We start from the raw sequence: 27,076 nt of genomic DNA on the forward strand, positions 1-27,076 counted from the left end.
AGATCATTTTCCCCTACCCTTCATTGATCAAATGTTGGAAAGATTAACCGGACATCCTTTTTATTGTTTCTTGGATGGCTATTCAGGTTATATGCAAATTCCCATTGATCCTGAAGATCAAGAAAAAACCACTTTTACATGTCCTTACGGGACCTTTGAATATAAACGAATGTCATTCGGTCTTTGTAACGCACCGGCTACTTTCCAACGCTGCATGATGGCAATTTTCCATGACATGATTGAGGATTTTATTGAAATATTCATGGATGATTTTTCAGTGTTTGGCTCTTCTTTTGATGCTTGCTTGCTGAATTTGTCTAAGGTTTTAGAAAGATGTGAAGAGTCCAATTTAGTTTTGAACTGGGAAAAGTGTCATTTTATGGTGAGAGAGGGAATAGTGTTGGGGCATAAAATTTCTGAAAGTGGAATTGAGGTTGACAAAGCGAAAATCGAGGTAATTGAGAAACTTCCTCCGCCATCAAATCTGAAAGGGGTGCTGATAGTAGTGTTTTGTTTGCATTTTTAGTGTCGTTTTGATTAGTGTTTTGCAAGCATTTTGTGTCATTATTTATGTTTTAGTCTAGTTTTATTTTATGTCATGCATTTAGCTTCCTAATGTTTTATTGGTTTATTGTCTAGGAATTGATATTTTGTTGGTTAAAGAAATTGGAACGCGTCCATGCGTCGAAGGAAATAGGAGAAGTCAAAATTTTCATCAACAAGTGATGCGCTCGATCCGGGAAAGTTGTAGGATCGAGCACGGCCAAGGAAGTCTGAAGGCAGTAGGATGCTCAATGTTGAGCGCTCGATCGGGTGGAAGTCCCGGATCGAGTGAGCTGAAGGAATTTTTGAGGCAAAAGTTTGCTATTTTGTGCAAGCTCGATCCTAGCATTTTCCCGGATCGAGCGCGCAAGTCTATTGCGGGAAAAAGTTGTAATTTTTGGAAAACTCTTTTAATTAAGGCTCTAGACTTTTATTTGATTTTTAAGTCGGTTTTAGAGAGATTATCAGACTATTCTACATGCTGAGAACGCGAAGAACTCTCTGTGGACGGCTAGGTTTTCATCTATCTTTTCTTATTTTTATTTTCTCTCATGATTTTTTGTAGAAAATTCATGAGTATTGTTGGCTAAACCTTAATACTTGGTTGAGGAAGACAAAACCCTTGATTTAGTTTATTCATGAGATTTTGATTTTCAATGTTTGATTTTTATCAAGTATCAAGAATTATTCTGAATTGATTGATATGCTTTTGTATGAGATTTTTAGATTGGCCATCTTAGGATTTCATTATACAAACAAAAGCTAAATTAGAATTCAAATCCGTAATTGTTTGAAACCTCTAATTTGCGAAGCATCTGCGTGTAATATTTTCTGCTGTTGAATTTATTATTTCGTAGGGATAATAATTGAGTAGGCTAAATACAACCGCTGGTGTTTGTGTTGTCTAGTTTCGTCAGTTTTACTAGTTTGAATGCTACCGTGAATTTAAATCTGATCGCTGGTATTGGGTTAGTTTATAGGGTAAGGGTTAACTTAGACTGCTGTTGTCTAGTTAACTAATATTACGGTGAGACTAGAATTAAATTTCTAATGACGAATATTTGATGAGATTAATTTTTATTTTAGTGAATCGATGATTGAATGAATGAATATCAAGGGTGTAGTCGACCGATATCAAGTCTTATTTCTTATTGATTTCCTCAGTTAGTTTTTAATCTTGCTTGATAGTGATAATTCAATTATTTAATTGCTAAGATTTTTAGTAGTTAATCTCAACTCCAAAACCCCCTTTTATTTTAAAGAACACTTTTAAATTTACCTTTCCTCATGGGAACGATCCCTACTCACACTAGTGCATTATTTTTTTATCTGATTGAGTCGGGTAATTTGGGCGTACACGATAAGCGCTACCAAATTTTGGCGCCGTTGCCGGGGAATCGGTGTTAATTTATTGTGTTCTTCTTACTTTATTTTTAATTTTAATTTTTTTATTTTTTTTATTCCTCGTAGTGCTACTCTGGTTTGTTCATGCTTTCAGGTGACTCTGCTGAAGAATATTTTCTCTACGATTCGGAAATAGAAAGGACCTTGCATACGCGGAGGAGAGAACTTCGTAGGAAACAACAAGAGGAAGCTGCTCGAGCTGCATTCCCAGAAGAAGAGATGGCTGCTAACGCCAATCTGAGTTTGAGACAATTGGGCACTCCTGATCCTAACCAACAGCCATTATGCATTACTTTCCCCACTCTAGAAAATAATGCTAATTTTGAATTGAAATCTGTACTGATACACTTACTGCCTGCTTTTCATGGTCTTGCAGGTGAGGATCCGCACAAACATCTGATGGAATTCCACGTGGTGTGTTCCAGCATGAAACCGCATGGAGTTACAGAGGAACAGATTTAGCTCAGAGCCTTTCCTTTCTTTTTAAAGAGTTCTGCTAAGGATTGGCTGTACTACCTACCTTCTGGATCCATCACAACCTGGACTGAGATGAAGAGGATATTTTTAGAGAAGTACTTTCCAGCTTCTAGAGCAGCAAACATCCGGAAAGAAATTTATGGGTGCAAACAGCAGATGAGAAAGTCACTGCACGAGTATTGGGAGCGCTTCAAGAAAGTTTGCGCCAGCTGTCCGCAGCACCAGATAAGTGAAAATTTACTAATTCAATACTGTTATGAAGGGTTGTTGTCTCATGACAGGAAACTCTAGTGCAAGAAAGAAATCTAATAGAGAATATGGCTGCCAATTCTCAGTAATTTTGCACCACTAGAAGTGATCCTGCGCCCAAAAAAAGTAACGAGGTAAACGTTTCTTCCCTTGAACAACAACTGAGCGAACTGACGTCTCTTGTGCGTCATATGGCTGTAGGGAATGGACAGATTGCAAGGGTATGTGGAATTTTTACTCAATTGGGACATGCAACTGACATGTGTCCCACTCTTCAAGAGGGGTCTGTGGAACAAGTTAATGCAGCTGGAGGATTTCCAGGGCCACCTCAGCAGAGGTACGATCCTTACTCTAACACATACAATCCAGGTTGGAAGGATCATCCAAACCTCAGATATGGCAATCCACAAGCGAATCAGCCTGGACCTCAAGCACTAAGGCACAATCAATCTTATAGGCAACCGTACCCTCCACCACAGCGCCCTCAGATTCCTACGCCAGGTGAGTCTCTTGAAAACATAGTTCAGAATCTTGCCACTAATACTTTGGCTTTTCAACAGGACACCCGGACGAGCATCCAAAACTTAAGTACCCAAATGGGGCAGCTCGCTGCAGCAATCAGCAAGTTGGAAGCACAAAATTCCAGCCGTTTGCCTTCACAAACAGTGGTGAATCCGAGGGAGAATGTGAGTGCTATTACTTTGAGGAGTGGAAAAGAGCTGCAGATTCAAAATGGAGTGGTCAAAGAACCGGTAGAGACTGAAGGGGACGAAGAATCTAAGGTGGAGGAGAGTGAGCCCATCCCTAAAGAAGCACCGCGAGGTAAGTTTCCCCTTTTTCTGAGTATAAACCTGTAGCCCCTTTTCCCTTAGCTTTGAAGGATTCTAGGAAAAATGAGGGGATTAAGGAGCTCTATGAAACTTTTCATAGATGCGAGGTAAACATTCCACTGTTAGATGCTATTAAGCAAGTACCTCGCTATGCTAAATTTTTGAAAGAATTATGTACTGCGAAAATAGAACAAAAATTGAAGGGTTGTAAGAAAGTTGAATTGGGAGAACAGGTCTCTGCTGTTATTCAAAGAAAGGTACCTGCAAAATGCAAGGACCCAGGTATGTTCTCGATTCCATGTAAAATAGGAGATTTTCAGCTTGATACAGCCATGCTAGATTTAGGAGCGTCGATTAATGTCATGCCATACTCTGTATATGCTTCCTTAAATCTTGGGTCTTTGAATGAAACTGATATTGTTATCCAAATGGCTGATCGATCTACTATTTTCCCGAGGGGTTTATTAGAAGATGTCCTAGTGCAAGTTGGCGAATTGGTCTTCCCGGCTGATTTTTATATTCTTGACATGAAAAACAATGAATTGAATAATCCTATTTTATTAGGAAGGCCATTCTTGAAAACTTCTAAGTCTGTAATAGATGTTGATAACGGTACTCTCACTATGGAATTCGATGAGAAAATTGCCAAATTTAATATTTTTGATGCCCTGAAAAATCCTGTTTGTGAGAGTGTTGTTAATATACTTGCAACGCCTGCTGAAATTTCTACTGCTGAAAATTTTATCTCTGATATGCAGGAACCAAAAATCGCGACAAAACATCCTCCTGACCGAGCGAAAAGAATCACCAAGAAGTCGAAGCAGAAAAAGCATGGAACATTGACTGGAAAAATTATGAAGTGGGTAAAGGTGGACAAAGGAACCAGATTTAAACCACCCTAAGGAACTACAACATTCAGTCGAGCCAACGACCGTAAACAAAGGCCCTGACTGGGAGGCAACCCAGCAATTAGTTTTTTTTTGTTTTTGCTTCGTTCTATTTTTTGTTTCTTTGAATTTTTGTTTTTAATTTTGGTTTCAGAGAATTTTTGTTTTTACTTTTGGTTTCAGAAAATTTTTTGAAAATTAAAAAAATATAACTTCTGAAGTAGCAGGCGCGCTCGATCCTGATTTCTTTTAGGATCGAGCGCACCGAAATCGTAAGTCCACTGCCCACACATTTTAACAGGCGCGCTCGATCCGGGAAAGTTGTAGGATTGAGCGCGCGGAATTTCTAAACTCACTGCCCGCACATTTTAACAGGCGCGCTCGATCCGGGAAAGTTGTAGGATCGAGCGCGCCCCTTACTTTGCTTTATTTCTGAGCGTTTTCTCCCTCTTTTCCCCCACTCCCCCTTTCAAAATTCCCCTCGGCCCTTAGAACCAATTTTCTCCAAATTTTTGAAATTTCCAAATTTTTCACAATTGGTTATCTATCTATTGCAGGATCATTCAAGGGCTTGGAATCTTCATTTTTTTTCTCCTCTCTACTCCTCCAAGGCCATATTTTGCTAGAAAAGCCGGAATTGTTCGTGCACACAAGGTGTTCGACGAATTGCCAATATCACCAATTCTTGCAAATTTTTGAGTGATCATGGGTCCAAAGCGTACTACTGAGAGAGGAGAATCTTCTCGCCAAGGCACACGAGCTACAACCGCATCCTTCAACCTTGCCGGCCGTTTTGTCAATCAAGCGGCCCGGGATCGCTACGACCACACTAAGAACCATCGCTCCCCTATTACTGAGAGGGGTTTTGATCTCGATGTGACTGTAAACGAAGTAGCGGCTCAAGTCTTGGCACGTGTGTGGGGAACGTTCTGTAAGCAACCCGCTCCAGCCATTGTCCCTTTTGTTAGGGAATTCTATGCTAATGCTGCGGAGTGGACGGATGGAAAGGCCTTTGTTCGGGGCACTTTGATTTCCTACGCAACTTCTGAGTTGAATGCCATGCTAGAGACACCAGATGTCGATGACAGCATTTTCCAAAGTGCTGCCCTTTCCCCGGAAGTTGACGAGATCCTTACTCAGCTGTGCTTTACCGGGGCTGCTTGGTTGGATCCGGTTACTTACAAGTGCTTCAAAGAGAAATATCTTTTTGTGAATCCGGCCACCTGGTACGCATTCCTCTGCCACCGCCTAATGCCAATCTCACACAAGAGTGAAGTTCATGTTGAGCGTGTTGTGCTGCTATACGCTCTTGATGTCGGACTCTCGGTCAATTTGGGTCGAGTTATTCATGATCAGATACGGCAGTCGATCACTTCTAAGACATCCGGTCTTTTCTTTCCCATGATCATTACACAGTTATGCCTGCGCGCTGGTGTGCAAGCTAGAGCAGACGAGGAGTGGTTGCAGCCGATGCGTTCCATAGACCAAGCAGCTGTTGATTCCAAAAGATCTTATAGGCGGAGCCTATTTCTGGTGGATGACCAATTTGTGGCGGTGCACCAACCGGTGCATCCTATTCCACCTCCACGCCGCCCGACTGCAGTTACTGTTCAAGAGATGGCCGCTTTCACTCAGCACCAGAACATGTTCAATGCGGCCACAGCTGCAAATTTTCAGGTGATAGATTACATTACTCGTGGCATCTCCAAGAGACTTGGGATTGATCCCACCACTCTCCCACCAGCTATTCCTTTCCCGCCACCTTTTGAGTTTCCATGGGTCGACCCAGTGCCACCGCCAGAGCATGATGAGGACGGGGCGGACGCCAATCCATAAACCTGGGGAGTTTTCTTTTTATCTTTTCATTTCTTTGCATTGCATTCATTTTCTTTTGTGTTGTTAGTTGTTTAGTTTAGTTCTCGAGCATTGAGGGCAATGCTTCGTTTAAGTGTGGGGGGGTGCATTCAGTGTTTTGTTGTTTGTTTTGCATTGTGTTTGTTGCGTACTTGCATATAGTTCGTAAATTGTTTCATGAGTGTTTTGTGTTATATGAGTAGGATGATGATTGTTAGCCTATGATGAGATAGTTGAAAAATGATGATTTTTGAAAAAAATTTAACTCTTGATTGGATATGAGAAACCGTAGGTTGTTTGTTGAATATTCTTAAGCACGCATGTTTAACCAGTGAAGTGTAGCGATGTATTAGATATCGTGGATGTCTGTTGGACCATTGCACGATAATAGGTGTTTGTGAAACTTGATAGTGTTTGAATCTTGATTATTTCTTTGATATGACAAAAATGATCTTGGGCGCACCTAGAAAAAAAAAATTTACAACTCCATCCGGGCCTGAAAAGGATTGAAATCCTAATCCTAAAAAAATCAAATTCAAGGCTAAGTATGCGGATATAATGGGGTTGATGCTCCATCCGGGCTATAGACGAGGGGATTGAAATTCTAATCCTGTCTTAGTTGTAGCTAAGTTTGCGGGTAATTATTGGGGCTAAAGCAATACCGGGTGTAAAATCCGGAGGTGCGTAATCATTCTCAAGAAAGTTGTGTTGCGTTGAAGGATTGTTGGGAGGAGAGTTCTTGATGGTGTAGCTTGCACTGAATTGTTATAGGTCGACGAACAGTCTTGAAACTTTGTCTTTTGAAGTTTCATGTAACTGGGGTAACATGGCACACACACACGTTCGCATTCGACTGAAGGTGTATCATTGATAATTGAGAGTTTGCTATGAGCTTATTTTTTTTAGGTGAAAATGGTTTTCTCTGAGGCTATGATTTGCATGATTCATCCTTGCTTATGTTTTTGTTCTGTTTCATTTTGTTTTTGCATAACTTGCTCGAGGGCGAGCAAGGTTTAAGTGTGGGGGTATTTGATAGTAGTGTTTTGTTTGCATTTTTAGTGTCGTTTTGATTAGTGTTTTGCATGCATTTTGTGTCATTATTTATGTTTTAGTCTAGTTTTATTTTATGTCGTGCATTTAGCTTCCTAATGTTTTATTGGTTTATTGTCTAGGAATTGATATTTTGTTGGTTAAAGAAATTGGAACGCGTCCATGCGTCGAAGGAAATAGGTGAAGTCAAAATTTTCATCAACAAGTGATGCGCTCGATCCGGGAAAGTTGTAGGATCAAGCGCGGCCAAGGAAGTCTGAAGGCAGTAGGATGCTCAATGTTGTGCGCTCGATCGGGTGGAAGTCTCGGATCGAGCGAGCTGAAGGAATTTTTGAGGCAGAAGTTTGCTATTTTGTGCGCGCTCGATCCTAGCATTTTCCCGGATCGAGCGCGCGAGTCTATTGCGGGAAAAAGTTGTAATTTTTGGAAAACTCTTTTAATTAAGGCTCTAGACTTTTATTGGATTTTTAAGTCGGTTTTAGGGAGATTATCAGACTATTCTACACGCTGAGAACGCAAAGAACTCTCTGTGGACGGCTAGGTTTTCATCTATCTTTTCTTATTTTTATTTTCTCTCATGATTTTTTGTAGAAAATTCATGAGTATTGTTGGCTAAACCTTAATACTTGGTTGAGGAAGACAAAACCCTTGATTTAGTTTATTCATGAGATTTTGATTTTCAATGTTTGATTTTTATCAAGTATCAAGAATTATTCTGAATTGATTGATATGCTTATGTATGAGATTTTTAGATTGGTCATCTTAGGATTTTATTATACAAACAAAAGCTAAATTAGAATTCAAATCCGTAATTGTTTGAAACCTCTAATTTGCGAAGCATCTGTGTGTAATTATTTTCTGTTGTTGAATTTATTATTTCGTAGGGATAATAATTGACTAGGATAAATACAACCGCTGGTGTTTGTGTTGTTTAGTTTCGTCAGTTTTACTAGTTTGAATGCTACCGTGAATTTAAATCTGATCGCTGGTATTGGGTTAGTTTTTAGGGTAAGGGTTAACTTAGACTGCTGTTGTCTAGTTAACTAATATTACGGTGAGACTGGAATTAAATTTCCAATGACGAATATTTGATGAGATTAATTTTTATTTTAGTGAATCGATGATTGAATGAATGAATATCAAGGGTGTAGTCGACCGATACCAAGTTTTATTTCTTATTGATTTCCTCAGTTAATTTTTAATCTTGCATGATAGTGATAATTCAATTATTTAATTGCTAAGATTTTTAGTAGTTAATCTCAACTCCAAAACCCCCTTTTATTTTAAAGAACACTTTTAAATTTACCTTTCCTCGTGGAAACGATCCCTACTCACACTACTGCATTATTTGTTTATCTGATTGAGTTGGGTAATTTGGGCGTACACGATAAGCGCTACCAGGTGCGTAGTTTTTTAGGACATGCAGGATTTTATAGACGGTTCATTAAGGATTTTTCTAGCATCGCCAAGCCAATGACTAATTTGCTTATAAAAGATGTACCGTTTGATTTTTCTGCTGAGTGTGTGCAGACATTTCAGATTTTGAAGAAGAAATTAATCACTGCACCGGTGATTGTAGCACCTGATTGGGAATCACCTTTTGAGGTGATGTGTGATGCGAGTGACACAGCTTTAGGAGCAGTTTTGGGGCAGAAGCGCGACAGATGCATACATGTCATCTACTATGCTAGTATGACACTATCAGCCGCACAACTGAATTACGCTACAACAGAAAAGGAGCTACTCGCTGTGGTTTTTGCACTGGATAAATTCAGATCTTATCTGCTTGGGAGCAAAGTGATCGTGCACACTGACCATTCGGCCCTGAAATATTTGATGAATAAAAAAGATGCAAAACCAAGATTAATTCGTTGGATTCTTCTCTTGCAGGAATTTGATCTGAAGATCATCGATAGGAAGGGTACTGAGAATCAAGTGGCGGACCATCTTTCACGCTTGGAGAATCCCGTTCAGAGCAATAGCATTCTTCGTGATGAATTTCCTGATGAACAGCTTTTTGAGGTGAACAATTTACCATGGTATGCTGATTTTGTAAACTACCTCTCAAGTAAGTTTCTACCACCGCACTTTACTTATCAGCAAAAGAAGAAATTCTTTTTTGACTTGAAATACTATTTGTGGGAAGATCCTTATTTGTTTAGAATATGCGCAGATGGTATTATTAGGCGGTGTGTTCCCAAGGAAGAGGTAAGTGAGATTTTATTTCACTGTCATAAGGGTCCAACTGGAGGTCACTTTGGTGCGACCAGAACTGCATCCAAAGTGCTTCAATCTTGCTTTTATTGGCCCACTTTGTTTAGGGATGCGCATGAATATGTGATAAAGTGTGATGAGTGTCAGCGTACTGGTAACATTTCTAGGAGACACGAAATGCCACTCAATAACATCTTGGTTTGTGAACTTTTTTATGTGTGGGGTATAGACTTCATGGGTCCATTCCCAGTTTCTTTTGGGAATAAGTATATTTTGGTTGCTGTAGACTATGTGTCTAAGTGGGTAGAAGCGAGTGCCTGCAAAAATAACGATGCTAAGGTTGTCATTCAGTTTCTCAAGAAAAATATTTTTTCACGTTTTGGCACACCTAGAGAAATTATCAGTGATGGGGGTACTCATTTTTGTAATCGTCAGTTTGACAGTCTGTTAGCTAAGTATGGGGTTAGGCATAAGGTGGCAACACCTTACCATCCTCAGACCAGTGGTCAAGTCGAGGTGTCGAACAGAGAAATAAAATGCATTCTAGAGAAGACCGTTGGTGCTTCAAGGAAAGAATGGTCTAGTAAACTCGATGATGCACTGTGGGCTTATCGTACAGCTTTTAAAACCCCAATTGGAATGTCTCCATTTCGTCTAGTGTATGAAAAATCATGTCACTTACCTGTCGAACTTGAACATAAGGCTTATTGGGCTACTAAAATTTTGAATTTTGATGTCAAAGCCACAGGTGAAGAGAGGTTGCTGCAGTTACAAGAATTGGAAGAGTTTCGGCTTGATGCTTATGAGAATGCCAAACTGTACAAGGAAAAGACCAAACGTTGGCATGATAAGAATATTGTGAATCAAGAATTTGAAGTGGGACAACAGGTATTAGTATATAATTCTCGTTTGAAATTTATGCCAGGTCAGTTGCGGTCACGTTGGTCAGGCCCATACACGATTACTCAAGTCTTTCCATATGGAACCTTGGAAATCACTAGCGAAGCAACTGGAAAATTTCAAGTGAACGGCCAAAGACTTAAGGTCTATCGAGGTGGTGAGGTGGTCGATGAGCAGATCACCGTGAATTTACAAGATGCAAATTAAAAGGGAATAAAAGTCGGGCTATAGACTATAAATTTAGCGCTGACTGGGAGGCAACCCAGTTTCTTTTCTTTTTGTTTTTTATTTCGTTTTATTTTTGGTTTATTGGTTGATTTATTTTTTTCTTTGATCTCAGTGATTTTTGTTGGATGCAGATTTTTTTTTACTGAAGCTGATATACTATTGGTTGCGGAGGAGAGCACATATATTGTTGGGAATCGTATCATTCAGGGGAGTCTCTGTACATTTTTGCATCTTGCGTGCTTGAGTGTTTTATCTGAAATTCTTAGATGCAAACTAATTTGTGTGGTTTAAGATGGTTTGTTTAAGGGTTATTTTTTGTTTATTTTTTTGAAATGAAAAGGGTTGACACGGACCATGTACGGACCCCGTGTAAGGGTCCGGACATTTAAACTGCGAAAGATTTTGAAAATGCGTAGCCACACGGACCAAACTACGGACCATTGTCCGGGGTCCGTGTATTGTCCACCCGTAATCGTCAAGGCAAGGAGGGTACACGGACCTTCTTCCAGGGTCCGTGCTAGTTTTCATCGAATTTTTTTTTAAAAAAAAATGCATGGATGCACGGAGGAGGGCACGGACCAGATTCCGGGGTCCGTGCATTTTTCACTCTGAACTTTTCTAAAATGCGAGGGCACACGGATGTAGACAAGGACCCTTACACGGGGTCTGTGCCATTTGATTTTGTGTTTAAATCTGCAGACTCGCAATCTGTCTCTTTTTCAAACCTTTTCAATCCCTAAATCCCCAAATCCGATCCCCCTTATTTCTCCCTTTCCAGACCCCGTTCGTCCTCCTCCGTCTCTCCCCTCAGTTTCCTTTGCCCGTATACACCTCCGTGCCGCCGAGAAACCACCTCCGCACCTCCTCAAGCTGCCGAGACATCACCTCCGCCCCACCTCTGATTTGCACGACGCCACCCATATCTCGTTTTCTGATCCTGTTGCTGATCGGCCGCCTCTGCTTGTTCTTGTCTCATGATTAATCCCGGCGTCTTGTTGGTTTCCTGTGGGTAAGCGTGGCTATCCCTTATCCCTTGCTGCTGGAATCTAGTTGGCTTTAGGTGTATTGATTTCGTGATTGTGTTTGTCTTGTAGTTCGTTGGTTGTCGGGTTTGCGTTGAATTTATGCTGGGAGTTGAGTATAATTAAAATTCTGAGGATTAGCTTCGTCATTGGTGTAGCTGCGAGGAGTTTAGCCGCTAATTTAAATTTTGTGGTGTTGATTTGAGAGGAAGTTGGATTACCGTGATATCTAGTTGTTGTTGGTGCTTAATTTGGTTATTTTGTTTTTTTTGAGGAGATTGGGTTATCTTGATCAGTGGTGGTTGTCTGTATTGGTGTTAAAATTTTCTAAGGGGTGGTGTCGGAATTGTTGTTTATTTTGCTATGGCGCCGAAGAAAACTGTAGGTAAGCGTGCGAGGGGCGGTTCTTCTTCTTCTCGCAGTGGTCAGGGGAATTATTTTGATGTGTCTCGGTTTACTAGTTTAGAGAATTTTCAGTGGTACGAGAAAATGAAGGGTAATTCCATGATTGTTGAGAAATCGATCCACCCGACTATTGATGCTCAGGTACCACTGCGAGCGGAGTTTGATAGATTTGGCTGGGGTTCTATTATGGATATCCGAGGGGATTACTATCCCGAGTTGGTTTGGCAGTTCTATGCCAATATTGAAGAGAAGGACAAAACAGGGATGCAAACAATTCAGACTTTTGTGAAGGGAGTTCGCATTGAGGTGACGAGTGAGTTCTTGGCCCAGCTTTTGCACATTCCTAATGAGGGCCCTCCGGTTGTTTACAACCAATATGATGCTATCTTGTCTGACCCTACCTACAATTTCAACCTTGCTATGTCGCGCCTCACCTATCGTAGGGTCAAGACTGGTTCTCGTTACAGCATCCTCCCTACCACTCTCCCTTTGATTGATCGCCTCATCTGCTACTTTATCAGTGCAAACATCATCCCTCGGAAGGCTGGGAATAATGAGGTGCGCAACCTAGATATGTATTTGATTCATAAGATGTTATACGGGTTGGGAGATATTACTGCGATTCCATTGGCGAGCATCTTGATCTCACATTTGCGTACTGTTGCTCACTTGTCTTGTGCTCCGAATGCCAAGCAGCACGCTCCTTTCTCCATTACAGTTTCGAGGATCTTGGCGGCTTGCGGCGTTGATTTGATTGGGGAGGCTTCTCTTGCAGCAGCGCCGAAGCACGTGCCACCGCCCACGCGATGACTGGTATGTATTTTATCTTTCGACGGGGTGGATGGTATAAGAACCCTGAGAGCCGCAACACTCATTATCATGCACGAGATCCCCTTGTCCCACCACCTACAGCTGCAGATGAAGCCCGAAAGGCTCGCATTCAGGAAGAAGCTGCCCTTGATCAGGCTGCTGATCCTCCAGTAGGTGCACACGTCCATGCCAGAGCTCCGAGGGGCACTCGTCGCGTTTTCTCTGCCATATTTGACTACTTGGATGAGCTTCGCACTGGTATGGTTCGCCTGCAGCATCATGCCACTTCTCAGTCCTACTCCACTGACATTCATGCGCCGCCTTTTGATCGCTCTGCCCTGGATGACCTTGCCGAGTCAGCTTCTGCATCGGAGGAGGAGTAGTTTAGTTATATTTTCTGCTGTGGTTCTTTTGGATATTATGGATATTTTTTTATGGGTTTTGAACTATTTGTGTTTTGGAGTTTATTTGATGTAGTTGCTACTCTTTCGACATATTTTGCGGATTCTTTAGCTTATTCTAGTTATGTCGTGGATCTTAACTGTTGCTGCACTTTATCACTTTTATTAGATGGAGTTTTATGAATATTGTGGTTATTTTCCTCAGTGGTGCTTACTCCTTGTTAAATTTATTTTGGGAAGCCTATCTGTGTGCTTGTGTGCGTGATTTTTCTATTTTACGCGGTTTGGTTGGTTTGTTGTTCTCTTTCTCAGGCTGCCGCTTGCTCTTACTTTTGCATGGTCCATGACATTTTTCAGGGAAGTGTTTTTGCTATTGTTATTTTTCTCTTTATTTTTTATCGAGCATTTAACACTGAGGACAGTGTCGCATTCTAAGTGTGGGGGTAGGTCGTTCATTACACTATGTTTCACATCACTTAGCATCACTTAGCAAAATTTTTCAAAATAAAATGAGATGAGCACTTGTGGTACATGACATACCAATTAGTTTGCTAGATTTTTGATCGCCTGAAAAATTGTTTTGTGCCTAGAACTGAATGAGATTAGCTGCAGTTGCAAGGAGAGACTTTGATATGAACTAGTTTTGCATTGAATTTATGAGACACCCTTAATGCACTTTTGTCAGACTTATGCAAGTTAATTGTGAATTGGTAAGAGGTGATCTCATGAAAAAAAAAATTGGAGAGTTTTTGAAGCAGTTTTTATCCCTAGAACTTGTTTGATTAGTCCTCGAAGCGAAAATTTGAATGATCATGAATTAGGGATGATTTAGGCGATCTTTGGACCGTTTGTGCCTTTCGAGCCTACCTGATGCATCACTTTTATCCCTAGTAACCCCATTGAGCCTGATAAAAATCGAATGGTGTGTGCCAATGGCACACAATTAGACCCCATTCGTCATTCTTTCTATCCTACATTGACCACCTAATTTTTAGCCTATACACTATTTTTCCTACCTACGTTTTGAGAGAAACATACCCTTTTGGCGCTTTTAAAGATACAAAAACTCCAAGTATTCACAGAAAAATATTTGAAGGAGTTGGTGAATTATTTTTGAATGAAAGAAAGGGTTGAAAAAAAAAAGAAAAAAAAAAGAAAAAGAAAAGTACCCGAAAAGAATTCAAGGGGTATTGAAAAGAAAAGGAGGAAAAAGAAGAAGAGAATGGGTTGTATTGATGAATCAAAAGAAAGTGATGAAATTCAAAAATAGATGGGGAATGGAGCTTTTTAATTGCGCTAAATGACAATTTGTTTGTTTTCTCTCATTTTTGCTTTTTTATCCTTTATTGTAGCCGTGAACCGTGGCCTAACATTATAAGCTTAAAAGACCTATTGACCGAGTCATGATTGTTCCACATTTAGTAGAGAGGGATATGAAAGATAAGCATATGAGGCGAGAAAAAAAAATTGTTTGGGGAATAAACATGAGAGATCCTTGAACCGAATAACTTTTGAGGAGTATAGGTTCTGACACTCACACTACACACGTCTCATTTTGTTGATCTTTACTGGGTAGTGTTCGAGTTTTGAATTGTGACGAAAGCGAGGCTTGTGATTTTCGAAGTATGAGCTTTTGATTGGGTGTGACGAGATTTGGTAGATTAAAAGGTTTTGATTGTGCTACTTTGTGCGATATTTCTCATCTCTAATTTCTTCTGATTTGTTCGAGGACGAACACAAGCTAAGTGTGGGGGTTTTTATAAGCACGAAGTTTATAGCTTATTTGGCACTTTATTTTGTCGTATTCGTGCTTATTTGGCATTTATATTCCGAGTTTTGTGCATAAATCGTCTTATTTTCTATGATTGTAGGTTTGACTAAGATTTGAGAAGAACTGAATATTGAAGAAAAAGTCAAACAATTCAATGTCACGTTGGAACTTGTCCGGGGAACACGGAAAAATCTTAAGTAGCAAAGAGAATTGAAGGAAGGAAATAATGCACGGACCCCGTGCATCGTCTAGAAGGGGTTCTGTGCATGTTCGAAGCAAAAGACCTTGGAAGAAAAATAATACACGGACCCCGTGCACTGTCTGGGAAAGGGTCCGTGTACCTTCGGCGTTGAGATTTTCATAACAGAGAAATGCACGGACCCCGTGCACCTTCCGGAAGAGGGTCCGTGTGGCTTCGTATTTTGTTTGGGCTGAAGTTTTAATACACGGACCTAGGCACGGACCAGATTTCGAGGTCCGTGTACATCGCAAATATGGAAAAAAAATAATTCGCGCAGAATTTGCGAATTTTTGAATTCTGATTATTTTGGGCTATATTGGATATTATTTTGGACAAAAATAAGGGAGGTATAAAAGGGAATCAAGCCCTAATTAGAGGGGGACTTTTGAACTTCTGATTTTAAACTGATAAATTTTGGAGAGATTTTCGGGATTTGACGGCTGGAGCTTGGAAGAGAAGAAACGCGCAACGCAAGCAAGATTCGGCACTATTGCTGAGAATTTTCTTTTCCTCTTTTTCTGTTTTATTTTATTATGAATTCAAATGAAAATAGGGTTATTAATTCTAGAAATAGGTTAATAATTATTCTAGGGAATTTCGTCGTGAATATGAATGAGTTTTGTTTGATTAAATCCAATACGTGGCAATTATCGATGTCTGGTACCGTTGTGTGTTCCTGGTCGTTTTCCTAAAATTTGAATCAGTCTTAAAGCTTTTCTGCTCTTTTAATTTAATTTAAGTTTCTGTTTTAGAATAATTTATTTTAATTTAATTAGTTTAATAGTTCAGAAAAATTCTTCATTTTATTTAGCCTAGATTAATTTGAATAGTCTATATCTTAGTATTTAAACATTAGTCTCTGTGGGATCGACTTGGACTCTGTCCAACTATATTATAACTTGACCTGGTACACTTTCCAGTAATTATTTTTAATACCGAAATAATCAGTCAGAGACCATAGCTATACCTGCGTCCGTCGTCAGCCCACTGATGGCGACTATCCCGCAACTAGGGGCACACCCCTGCTGCAGCTCCACAGCCTCGAGCACTGCTCCGCTACACGAGCACTGCTCTGCTACTATGTCAGACACTGTCTGACTATACTATAATACTTTTTCCTACTCCAACTCTAAAATAATAGTACCCAAAGCCCTAAAATAGAGCCACGTGGGCGAAGGAGAGGAACTCGGAATTCGCACCAAATGAGGAGCTCGGACCTCATATTTATAGAGCACGTTCGGATCGTCCGATCCTGACTTTGGATCGTCCGAACTGCTTCGGGCCGTCTGATTGCCTCATCAGATCATCCGATCTTCGCCACGAGTCCAACCAATCGCATGCAACCATACACCTGTCCAATACACTGTTTGGGTCGTCCGAACATCTTCTCGATGATGTCACCAATGACATATTATTTTGGGACAGCTGGCCGCATGAGTTCGGATCGTCCGAACCCACTTTGGACCGTCCGAAGTCTTCAGAGCCTCCGAAGCCTGGCTCCGTCCATGTTCGGATCCTCCGAACTCAAGTTCGGAGCGCCCGAACCTGCCGAGCCATACTCACCATTTTTGAGTGTCCTGGATCCATTTCTGGACTCCGTTAATCCATTTAAAATTTCCTTAATTATGTTTTACTTAATCCGAACATGATCCTTCAATTAATTTACTCATTAATTATTAGTTTTGGATACGGGATACTACAAAACCAGAGCGGAGCTGTCCCTGGATTGTTGGAGGGGATTTCAATGTTATTGCAGATCCTTTAGAACATTCCTTGGGATCAGTTAGCAGACCATCAGGAATGCAAGATTTTTCTGAATTTATTGTGGATGCTGGTTTGATTGATGTTGGTTATGTGGGGTCGAAGTACACGTGAATTAATAGATTGTTTGGAAGCAATTTGACAGAGTTTTGATTTCTTCAGATTGGTCAAAATATTTCAATTCGTTTAAAGTGGAACATATTCATAGGGGCTCGTCAGATCATTGTCCGTTAAAAATCTCTGCTCCTTTTTTGCCGAAGCCAGTCTCTTCGTTCCGTTTTCAGAATATGTGGGTTCTTCATCCAGAATTCTTACAGACAGTGAGATTGAATTGAAATTTACCTTGTTCTGGTATGGGTATGTTTCGTATGGTTGCTAAATTGAAACGTCTTAAATATAATCTGAAGTGGTGGAATAAAGAGGTGTTTGGAAATGTTATGGATAAAGCCCGGGCTTTAGAGTCTTTGGTTGCTGATGCTGAAGATTTATTTGATAAGGTTCCATATGATTATAATAGAATGGCTTTGTCTTTAGCTAAGGCTAATCTTTCTTTGGGGCTTTCGATGGAGGAGGCTTTTTGGAAACAGAAAGCAGCTTGTAAATGGGCGGCGGAAGGATAACGTAATACTAAATTATTTCATAATATGGTGAATCGAGGAGGTCCTCGAATAAGATATATCGTATATGGGAGGATGGAGTTGCAGTGGAGAATTCTGTGGATATTCAGAAGTCAGGGGTGGAATTTTTCGAAAATATCCTTAATGAGGATCCGACGGCGTTGAATCAATCAGATATGAGCCACATTTTGGTGTTGGTGACGGAAAAATATATCGAATTTATTTTGAGGAACATATCGGAGAAGATTTCTTACAGACTTTGCAGGCAGACAGTGCGCCTGGTCCGGATGGGTATTCTGAAGGTTTTTTTAAGCATTGTTGGAATATTATTAAACTTGATCTGATCGATGCAATTAGAGAATTTTTTATGGGTAATGCTTTTCCCAGGGCTGTCACGGCCACTACAATAGTTCTTATTCCCAAGGTTTTGAATGCTCAAGATTGGTTTGATTTCAGACCTATTAACCTTTGTAACATGATGAATAAAATTATCTCAAAGCTTATGGCTATTAGGATGAGAGACATTTTGACTAGAATTATTTCGCCGACGCAAAGTGGATTTGTATCTGGTAGACTAATTTCTGACAATATATTAATGGCTCAGGAGTTAGTTAAGCAGATAAATTTTAAGGTGAGGGGTGGGAATATTATTTTGAAGCTTGACATGGCTAAGGCTTATGATAGAATCAAATGGTATTTCTTAGCGGATGTAATGCATGCTTTTGGTTTTTCTGAAGGTGTCAGGGATATGATTTTACGTTGCATATCTAATTGATGGTTTTTAGTTAGTATTAATGGTTCCCTTTCTGGATTCTTTCGGTCTCAAAGAGGATTGCGGCAAGGAGATCCTCTTTCTCCTCTTCTATTTGTTATTGCAGCTGAATATTTATCCATAGGATTGGATAATATTTTTGACAGATATCCTCTGATGAAATTCTATTATGGAAGAGCGTGCAACATTTTCCATCTTGCTTATGCAGATGACATTATGATATTTTCTAATGGTGCGGTACGGAATGTACAACGTCTGAGGAATTTTCTTTATCATTATGAGGAGTGTTTGGGCCAGCTTATTAGTAATGCAAGAGCGTGGTGATTTCTTCAAAATATTGCAGTGTGGCAGTAAAGGCTAAATTCTTTCATATCACGGGTTTTGGAGATGGATCTTTCCCTAATCGATATTTAGGAGCCCTTTTGTTCATTGGGCCAAGGAAGTCGACATACTTTCCATTATGTGATTGCCAGTGCCTATAGGAAATACTTTCAGAATGTGATTGGCAGACTATTGCTGATCAAAAGTGTTCTTTGCTCGATGCATGTATACTTATTCCAAGTGTTACAGCCTCCTGGAGCAGTCATTCATCGATTCGAAATGCTTTGTGCCAAATTTTTATGGTGTTTGAAAGAAGGTACAAGAAAGATTCATTGGATAGCTTGGGAGAAAGTTTGCTTGCCTGCGGCAGAAGGAGGCCTTGGGATTAGGAGAATTAAAGATTTGGTTACTGCTTTTGAATTCTAATTGTAAAATTGATTCAGTACGTCTGATTCATTTGGAGCCATTATCTGCATGATCATTATTGTCATAAGGAGCTACATGCGGTGGTCCAATTAAAACAGGCGGTGTCGCCTACATGGATAAGAATGATGAAGGTTCGTGTGTTAGCAGAAGCTGGTATTGGTTTGAGGATTGGGGTTGGAGATATCAGTTTTTGGTTCAATACTTGGCTCCCTGAAGGTCCGACTTCCTCTATGGTTGAACCCTCAAGTCCAAATAAGGCTGATCTGGTTAATCATAGATGACAATTGGAATGTGGATCGGTTATTGTCGATTGTTCCCCCCGAATATCGTGGATAAGATTTTGGGAATTGGTCTTAACAATTTGGGGATTGATCGGCCTATCTGGAAACATTCTCCGAATGGATTATTCTCTTCGAATATATGCTTGGGAATTGGTTCGGTTGAAGATGTCGGTCGTTCGTTGGTTTGATGGGTGCTGGTCGAAGCTTATTAAAGCTTTGATTTCTTTCTTTTTTTGGCATTGGTTTTATCGAAGGCTCCCAGTGGATGATATATTACAATCGAGGGGCATTGCATTGGCGTCGGCTTGCCATTGTTGTAGGAGCTCAGAAACCTTTGATCATCTTTTATTTGTAGGTCCTGTAGCTACAACAGTTTGGACATACTATTCCAATATATTTGGAGTTCATGTTCCTTTTTCTTTTGATAGTTGGAAAATCAAAGATAACTGGAGTAAGAAAGGACATGTCCGAGAGATTATGCCATTTATCATAATTTGGTTTCTGTGGAAGTCCAGGAATGAGTTCCGACATAATGACATTGCGATGTCTCCTGCTCGGATTATAAATGTGACGCCTAGAATTTCCATAATTTGAGTTTTGTGCCTAAACCTGTTTTAATATTTATAATTTTTAATTTTTGGTATTTAATTGCTTAACTCAGTTTTAAATTTTATATTATTTAATTATTCTAAATTCTCGGTGGCAGTCTCTTTTAAATTTAATTTTCCCGCGCTCTTGAGCTATTTCTTTTAACAGGATTAGTATTTTAATTTTCGGGCTATCGAATTCGATCTTTTATTTTTATTTGGAAATCCTAGTGTGTATTTTGGTGCGAACTAATTTAAGATGTAAAGTTATCACCTTAGTTTAACACTTTATTTTAATTGACATTTTCACCTAGGTTGGGTTTAACCCTAGCTTTTAAATCTCACACACACACACTAACACCCAAACACACGCACACCTTCTCGCCAAAAGCACACACTCATACGCCGAGAGAGAGGAGAGAATCCCCTGTTCTTCATTCCTCTCCTTTGGATCTTCACCGTGCCTCTTCCAGCTTCGATTTTTCTCAGAATCGATTCATGGCCAGTTGGAAATGGAGCTAGTGATCGTTGTTCTCGGAGTTTCTTTTTCCCAGATTTCCATTCCAGCTTTTTCTTGCTCGGCCGCAGCTTCCTCCTTATTTTGGTTCACCGATTTCTTACTTGTTCTATCTAGACAAGATTATGGTTCATTGTTTGCATTATTTATTATCTAAAAGTGTCGATTGTTGTTAGCTTTATTAATCCTCACATTAAAAATCCCGTAGTTCCCTGTTTTCATTTCGTTTCATGGCCGAGAGGTGCCTGCCTGTAAATTTCTTTTTGTAGTTGGTTGTTATTGATAACAGGTGTAGATTGTTTGATTATAGAACTATGGAATGCAATGGTGTTTATGTTAAGTCATTTTCGAAAGTTTCAGTTTCTTGGTTTGCTGTTTCGATTTGTTTTCCAGTTCTTTTCTTTGTGTTGTTGATGTTGTGAACGGTATGGTGATGTGGGGGCTACCACGGGTGATATGTAGTTTACGTGGTAGCATTATATTGGGCCAAGTGGGATAGAAGATTGTAGAGGAGCTGTCCGATTTTTTTTACAGTAGCTAGGGGAAGTTCTCGGGTTGATTGGGAATGAGCGATTGTCAGGGGTTTGGAGACTGTTTAAGGGTCGTGGATGGGTCTAGATATCGGTCTTTGGTTCTAGGATAGTGGTTCAAGGATCATGGGGCGTTTTGGTAAGCTTGGATCGAATTTAGGATGATTGAACTCGAGCAGATTTCTGGGAAGGTCTCTGCTGCCCGGAAATTCGGCGAATGCAGCATGGGTTGTGGCTGGTTTTCGAAGGGAGGTCAAGGCTGGTGGTACCTTATAATGTTAGGAAAAGCGATGTTTCGAACGGAGTATAATAGTGGGAGTTATCCTTAAGTTTCAAGCCTTGGGAAGAGATAGGATTTTATAGGCATATTTGTTGGAGAACGGCGATCAGATCAATCAGAATTGATACCCGGTACAGCGAAAGTTTAAAAATTTTATATGGAACGATTCCATAATGGGTATCAAAACTTTACGATTAAATTTTGTGTGTAAAAATTAAATAACAATTATAAATTTTTACCTCCAATCTCGAATCGAGATTATGGACACCAACAGATTACTCTGCTCTTGTTGTATATCCCTGGAACTGATGGACGAACTGTTCTTCAATCAGGTCCACGAACAGAGATTTAATCCCTCTGATAGATTGCACTAGAAAATCTATCAGAAGTTTCTACGAAGAGAATTAACGAATTTGATCCGTTAAACCAGACTGCAAATTCAAAATTCACAGGCTGGAATTTTCGACAGAGAGAGGGAGGGGGCGGCGGCCACTGTGTAAAAACAGCTAGGGTTTTCAAAAATATTTTGTGACCTCTGTTGTATAATTTCTGTACTGCAATAACTTATTTATAATGTGGGCTGCTAACAGCTTAGGGCCCATTAGTCATAAGTTCAAGCTTGACAAGCAAAGCCCGCATGTTCAAAAATTAATATAAAATTCATCGTGACTCAGATTGATAAACCAATTTCACCAATGTGCACAGAAACCATTTCTGCATCTTTTAAAGTCAAGATAAATTTTTCTGAATCCGAATTCAGTGATTTCCAAAAATGCCCATCCCTATGTCATTTTAGGAAATCTTACTCCTCTACTCTTAAATAAGAAGTCCCACTTCTTTGTTCATTAAATTTAACTCTTTAAATTTAACTATCTCAACGGGGATTAAAAATCCATTACTCTGTGTGACCCTCAATGGTTCAGGGATACAGCTAGCCGTGGGCTCACAACTCCTTGTGACTCGGAACAATAATTTCCGACTTGCCCATCGAATCATGGTAAGAGCGCCTAGCAACATCGCCCCATGATTCCCTAGGTATCACTGATAGTGCCTGCAAGAACCAATAGATTTTGGTTAGTGTACAGTACGGTCCCTTCATCCATATATCCCGATCGAATCAACAACCATTGGTAAATCGAGAGTCGTTCGAGATTCGATAACTATGCAATGCATCTTGAAGATCAAATAGTGACATCGCATGTGCTACTAAGAAACCATTTCTTAAAACACATCATGTACTCTGGCCAGAGATTCGTCACACTAATATCTCCTCAAATTGCATAGGATATCCACACTCGCAAGTATGTGGTGAATCCTTGACAACAAAGCATCGACTCCTATATGTGTTGTAACTGTACCCAATCCCGACACCTGATGACCCCAATAGAGTCGGTAAACGAGTCAAAGCACAGTACTAGCATATAGAGTCTCAATGATGTTTCAAGTAGTAAGGACTAATGGTGTACAACCAAAACCGCGGACTTTATCCACTCGATAAGTGATAACCACTTGGAAAGTCCTGATAGGGTAGTTCGATCATTCATCGTATGAATATCCATTTGCATGCTTTGAACATCTCTATGTTCCATACCAATGAAACGTGGTACTCGGCATCGCAAATGCTAGTCTCAATCTCGAGCGATCCTTATCCTTATTAACGGACGGCTCAATCGACTAGGAACGGTTTAGAATATACAGTGACTATAAGATGTGTTTCATGATAGTAATCCCCATGCACTACCACATCTTACATACACTATAGTATATTCAAGGTCTTTATCAAAACAACAATAGTATATCACAATATAACAATATGAAGAAAGATAAAGTCATTGCCATTAATAAAAGTGTAAATTATATTAAACAAAAGATTGTTTATACAAAGAGTCATCAAAGCCCTTAGCCACAAGTTGGCTCACCGGGCACCCACTCTTTCAATATTGATGTCCGGGTTTGAGCATTATAAACAGTGTTGATATCAAAATTTGGGTAAAGGCTTGGGACTGGGAGTAGTTTAAGAAGTTAGGATTACGTTTCTTTGAGCGGAATTCCTTTTGGCGAGAGGGGAGTGAGTTGTAAGATTTTAGGGCGTATCGCTCCATTTACCTAAGTACTTTAATCATGGATTAGATTCCCACCCTTGGAACTCCCATACAACACCATTTCCAGACATTCACCATCGAGTCCTTTGCATGTTCATTGAGTCAACATTTTTGTAAACTTTACATCAGCATGTGCATGCTAAGTCTCAAATTCAATAAAGGAAAGAAATATTTTTGAACGAAGTGAGATAGTTGTGACTACATATTCATGTGTTCATGTGGGGCTAAAGGACGTTTTGGCCTCCCTTACCAAATCATTATGGGTTTCCTTACCTTAGCATGTGTTCGTGTGGGGCCGGAGCTATTCTGGTATCCCTTACCAATATAGGGCAAGATTGGGTTGGGTTTCATCTCGACCTCCTTGCGGCATTGTGCACTATAGACATGATAATGATCGCAATCAGAGAGTCACAATTCATGTATCGGAGTTCACTCGAAATTCATATGACCATGTTCAGTACATTTTATGCTATTCATTGAGTTATTTGACTTAGGCTTGCACATGTCTTATTCATGCATTTATTCTTTATACATGTTCATTACTTTTAAGTTCAGGGGCACTAACGATTATTTTGTTATGCACTATTTTAAATTTTGTGTGTGCTTGTGCCTATGTAGTACTCGTTATTCCCCCTCATAGTCTTGCTGGGTCTTTTAGACTCAACCCTCTTCTTCCTATTATCAGGCGAGGACGAGGATCAGTGGACTGAGGGGCAGGATCCCCTAAGTGAGGTTCCCGGAGGCGCAGGCCTGTGACCGTGGCTCCATTTATTTTCCGCTGTGTCATTTCAGATTGAGAGTCTGTAATAAAATACATTTCTACTTTCTTGCTTTAGTTGGTAGCAGGATGTGTTTCCCTGCGTAATAACATTTGTCTCATATCGCTTTTACGTTTGGTTGCCCAGTGTGAAAGAGTGGGTGCCCGGTGAGCCAACTTGTGGCTAAGGGCTTTGATGACTCTTTGTATAAACAATCTTTTGTTTAATATAATTTACACTTTTATTAATGGCAATGACTTTATCTTTCTTCATATTGTTATATTGTGATATACTATTGTTGTTTTGATAAAGACCTTGAATATACTATAGTGTATATAAGATGTGGTAGAACATGGAGATGTCTATCATGAAACACATCTTATAGTCACTGTATATTCTAAACTGTTCCTAGTCGATTGAGCCGTCCGATAATAAGGATAAGGATCGCTCGAGTTTGAGACTAGCATTTGCGATGCAGAGTACCACGTTTCATTGGTAAGGAACATAGAGATGTTCGAAGCATGCAAATGGATATTCATACGATGAATGATCGAACTACCATATCCGGACTTTCCAAGTGGTTATCACTTATCGAGTGGATAAAGTCCGCGGTTTTGGTTGTACACCATTAGTCCTTACTACTTGAAACATCATTGAGACTCTATATGCTAGTACTGTGCTTTGACTCGTTTACCGACTCTATTGGGGTCATCAGGTGTCGGTATTGGGTACAGTTACAACACATATAGGAGTCGATACTTTGTCAAGGATTCACCACATACTTGCGAGTGTGGATATCCTATGCGATCTGAGGAGATATTAGTGCGACGAATCTCTGGCCAGAGTACATGATGTGGTTTAAGAAATGGTTTTTTAGTAGCACATGCGATGTCACTATTTGATCTTCAAGATGTATAGCATAGTTATCGAATCTCGAACGACTCTTGATATACCAATGGTTGTTGATTCGATCGGGATATATGGATGAAGGGACCGTACTGTACGCTAACCAAAATCTATTGGTTCTTGTAGGCACTATCAGTGATACCTAGGGAATCATGGGGCGATGTTGCTAGGCGCTCTTACCATGATTCGATGGGCAAGTCGGAAATTGTTGTTCCGAGTCACAAGGAGTTGTGAGCCCACGGCTAGCTGTATCCCTGAACCATTGAGGGTCACACAGTGTAATGGATTTTTAATCTCCGTTGAGATATTTAAATTTAAAGAGTTAAATTTAATGAACAAAGAAGTTGGACTTCTTAATTATGAGTAGAGGAGTAAGATTTCCTAAAATGACATAGGGATGGACATTTTTGGAAACCACTGAATTCGGATTCAGAAAAATTTATCTTGACTTTAAAAGGTGCAGAAATGGTTTCTGTGCACATTGGTGAAATCGGTTTATCAATCGGAGTCACGATGAATTTTATATTAATTTCTGAACATGCGGGCTTTGCTTGGCGGGCTTGAACTTATGACTAATGGGTCCTAAGCTGTTAGTGGCCTACATTATAAATAAGTTATTGCAGTACAGAAATTACACACAACAAGGTCATAATTTTCAAAAAAAAACCTATTTTTCTCTTTGAAGTGGCCGACCCCCTCTCCCCTCTGCTCGGTAAAATCCAGTCTGTGAATTTTGAATTGCAGTCTGGTTTAACGGATCAAATTCGTTAATCTCTTTGTAGAAACTTCTGATAGATTTTCTAGTGCAATCTATCAGAGGGATTAAATATCCGTTCGTGGACCTGATTGAAGAACAGTTCGTCCATCAGTTCCAGGGATATACAACAAGAGCAGAGAAATTTGTTGGTGTCCAAAATCTCGATTCGAGATTAAAGGTAAAAATTTTATAATCGTTATTTAATTTTTACACACACAATTTAATCGTAAGGTTGATACCCATTATGGAATCGTTCCATATAAAAATTTTAAACTTCCGCTGCACCGGGTATCAATCCTGATTGATCTGATCGCCGCGTTCTCCAACACGGTGTGGCACTCAACTGTCATGTTACTTGTTTTCGGTACTTGTTGAATGCTTTGGAGACTTTATTTAAAATATTTTGAACTGATGTCTGTGTTGGTGGTTTGTTCTATAAACAAACGGGTCATGCCGATTTTTTTTGCAAATTTTAATTATTTTGAAAATCCTCGTATTATTTTCATTTAGTTATTTGAGTAGTAGTAGCTAGTCGTTTCAGTTGGTATCAGAGCACGGTATTGGTTAGGTCTGTGCCTACTACCGGCTGCCGAAACTCAAAGGGATCTCGCCTCAAAGTCTGTAAGATTTAAGCGCAATTATTTCTATTTGTTTAAGTTCATTTCCGCTTATCCTTTTAATTTTTGAGCTTGTAAAAGTTTAAAGAAAATCCTTTTCAAAGGCATGAAATTTGAATGTGGCAATTTGAACTTGCGTACAGATGGCCACTCGTCGTGGACGTGCTCTGCAGCCACCGCCTCCTCCACCTCCACCGCCTCCTCCACCGCCGCCACCTCCACCAGCTGCGGATGTTGGGACGCAGGTGCTAGCGGGCTTAGCCCATATCCTAGAGCGGCATGTGGGCGCTCCGAGGGCTGGACTTGGGACTGTTTACAAGCAGTTTAGGAAGATGAATCCGAAGGACTTTGCTGGCACCACTGATCCACTGGTAGCGGAGGGTTGGATCCGTTCGCTTGAGGTGATCTTCCTCTATATGCATTTGGGAGATCCGCATCGAGTCCGTTGTGCTATCTTTCACCTCCAGGATGATGTTGCCCTCCGGTGGGAGGGGATTGAGAAGACAGTGGACATGGATACCCTGCCTTGGGATGAGTTTAGGAGACTTTTCTTTGAAA

At 40.1% G+C, this 27,076-nt stretch overlaps 1 protein-coding gene across 1 annotated transcript; it reads left to right on the forward strand.

The window, feature by feature from the left end:
• Positions 1-2,864: 2,864 nt before the first annotated feature.
• Positions 2,865-5,089, forward strand: LOC140861018 (uncharacterized). Its single transcript, XM_073264026.1, has 4 exons — positions 2,865-3,495; positions 3,546-3,643; positions 3,761-4,362; positions 4,948-5,089. Exons 1-4 carry the CDS (start codon positions 2,865-2,867, stop codon positions 5,087-5,089), a joined length of 1,473 nt encoding a protein of 490 aa, XP_073120127.1.
• Positions 5,090-27,076: the final 21,987 nt, after the last annotated feature.

Source organism: Henckelia pumila, chromosome 1 (assembly GCF_033568475.1).
Source record: "Henckelia pumila isolate YLH828 chromosome 1, ASM3356847v2, whole genome shotgun sequence".
NCBI classification, from domain to species: domain Eukaryota; kingdom Viridiplantae; phylum Streptophyta; class Magnoliopsida; order Lamiales; family Gesneriaceae; genus Henckelia; species Henckelia pumila.

Bases quoted from the DNA above. Each gene is read 5' to 3' on its own strand.
- LOC140861018 (XM_073264026.1), top strand. From the start codon at position 2,865: ATGGCTGTAGGGAATGGACAGATTGCAAGGGTATGTGGAATTTTTACT. The intron at 3,644-3,760 runs GTACCTCGCTAT...ATTCAAAGAAAG, and splicing joins TGTTAGATGCTATTAAGCAA to GTACCTGCAAAATGCAAGGA. The intron at 4,363-4,947 runs GTGGGTAAAGGT...TATCTATTGCAG, and splicing joins TTGACTGGAAAAATTATGAA to GATCATTCAAGGGCTTGGAA.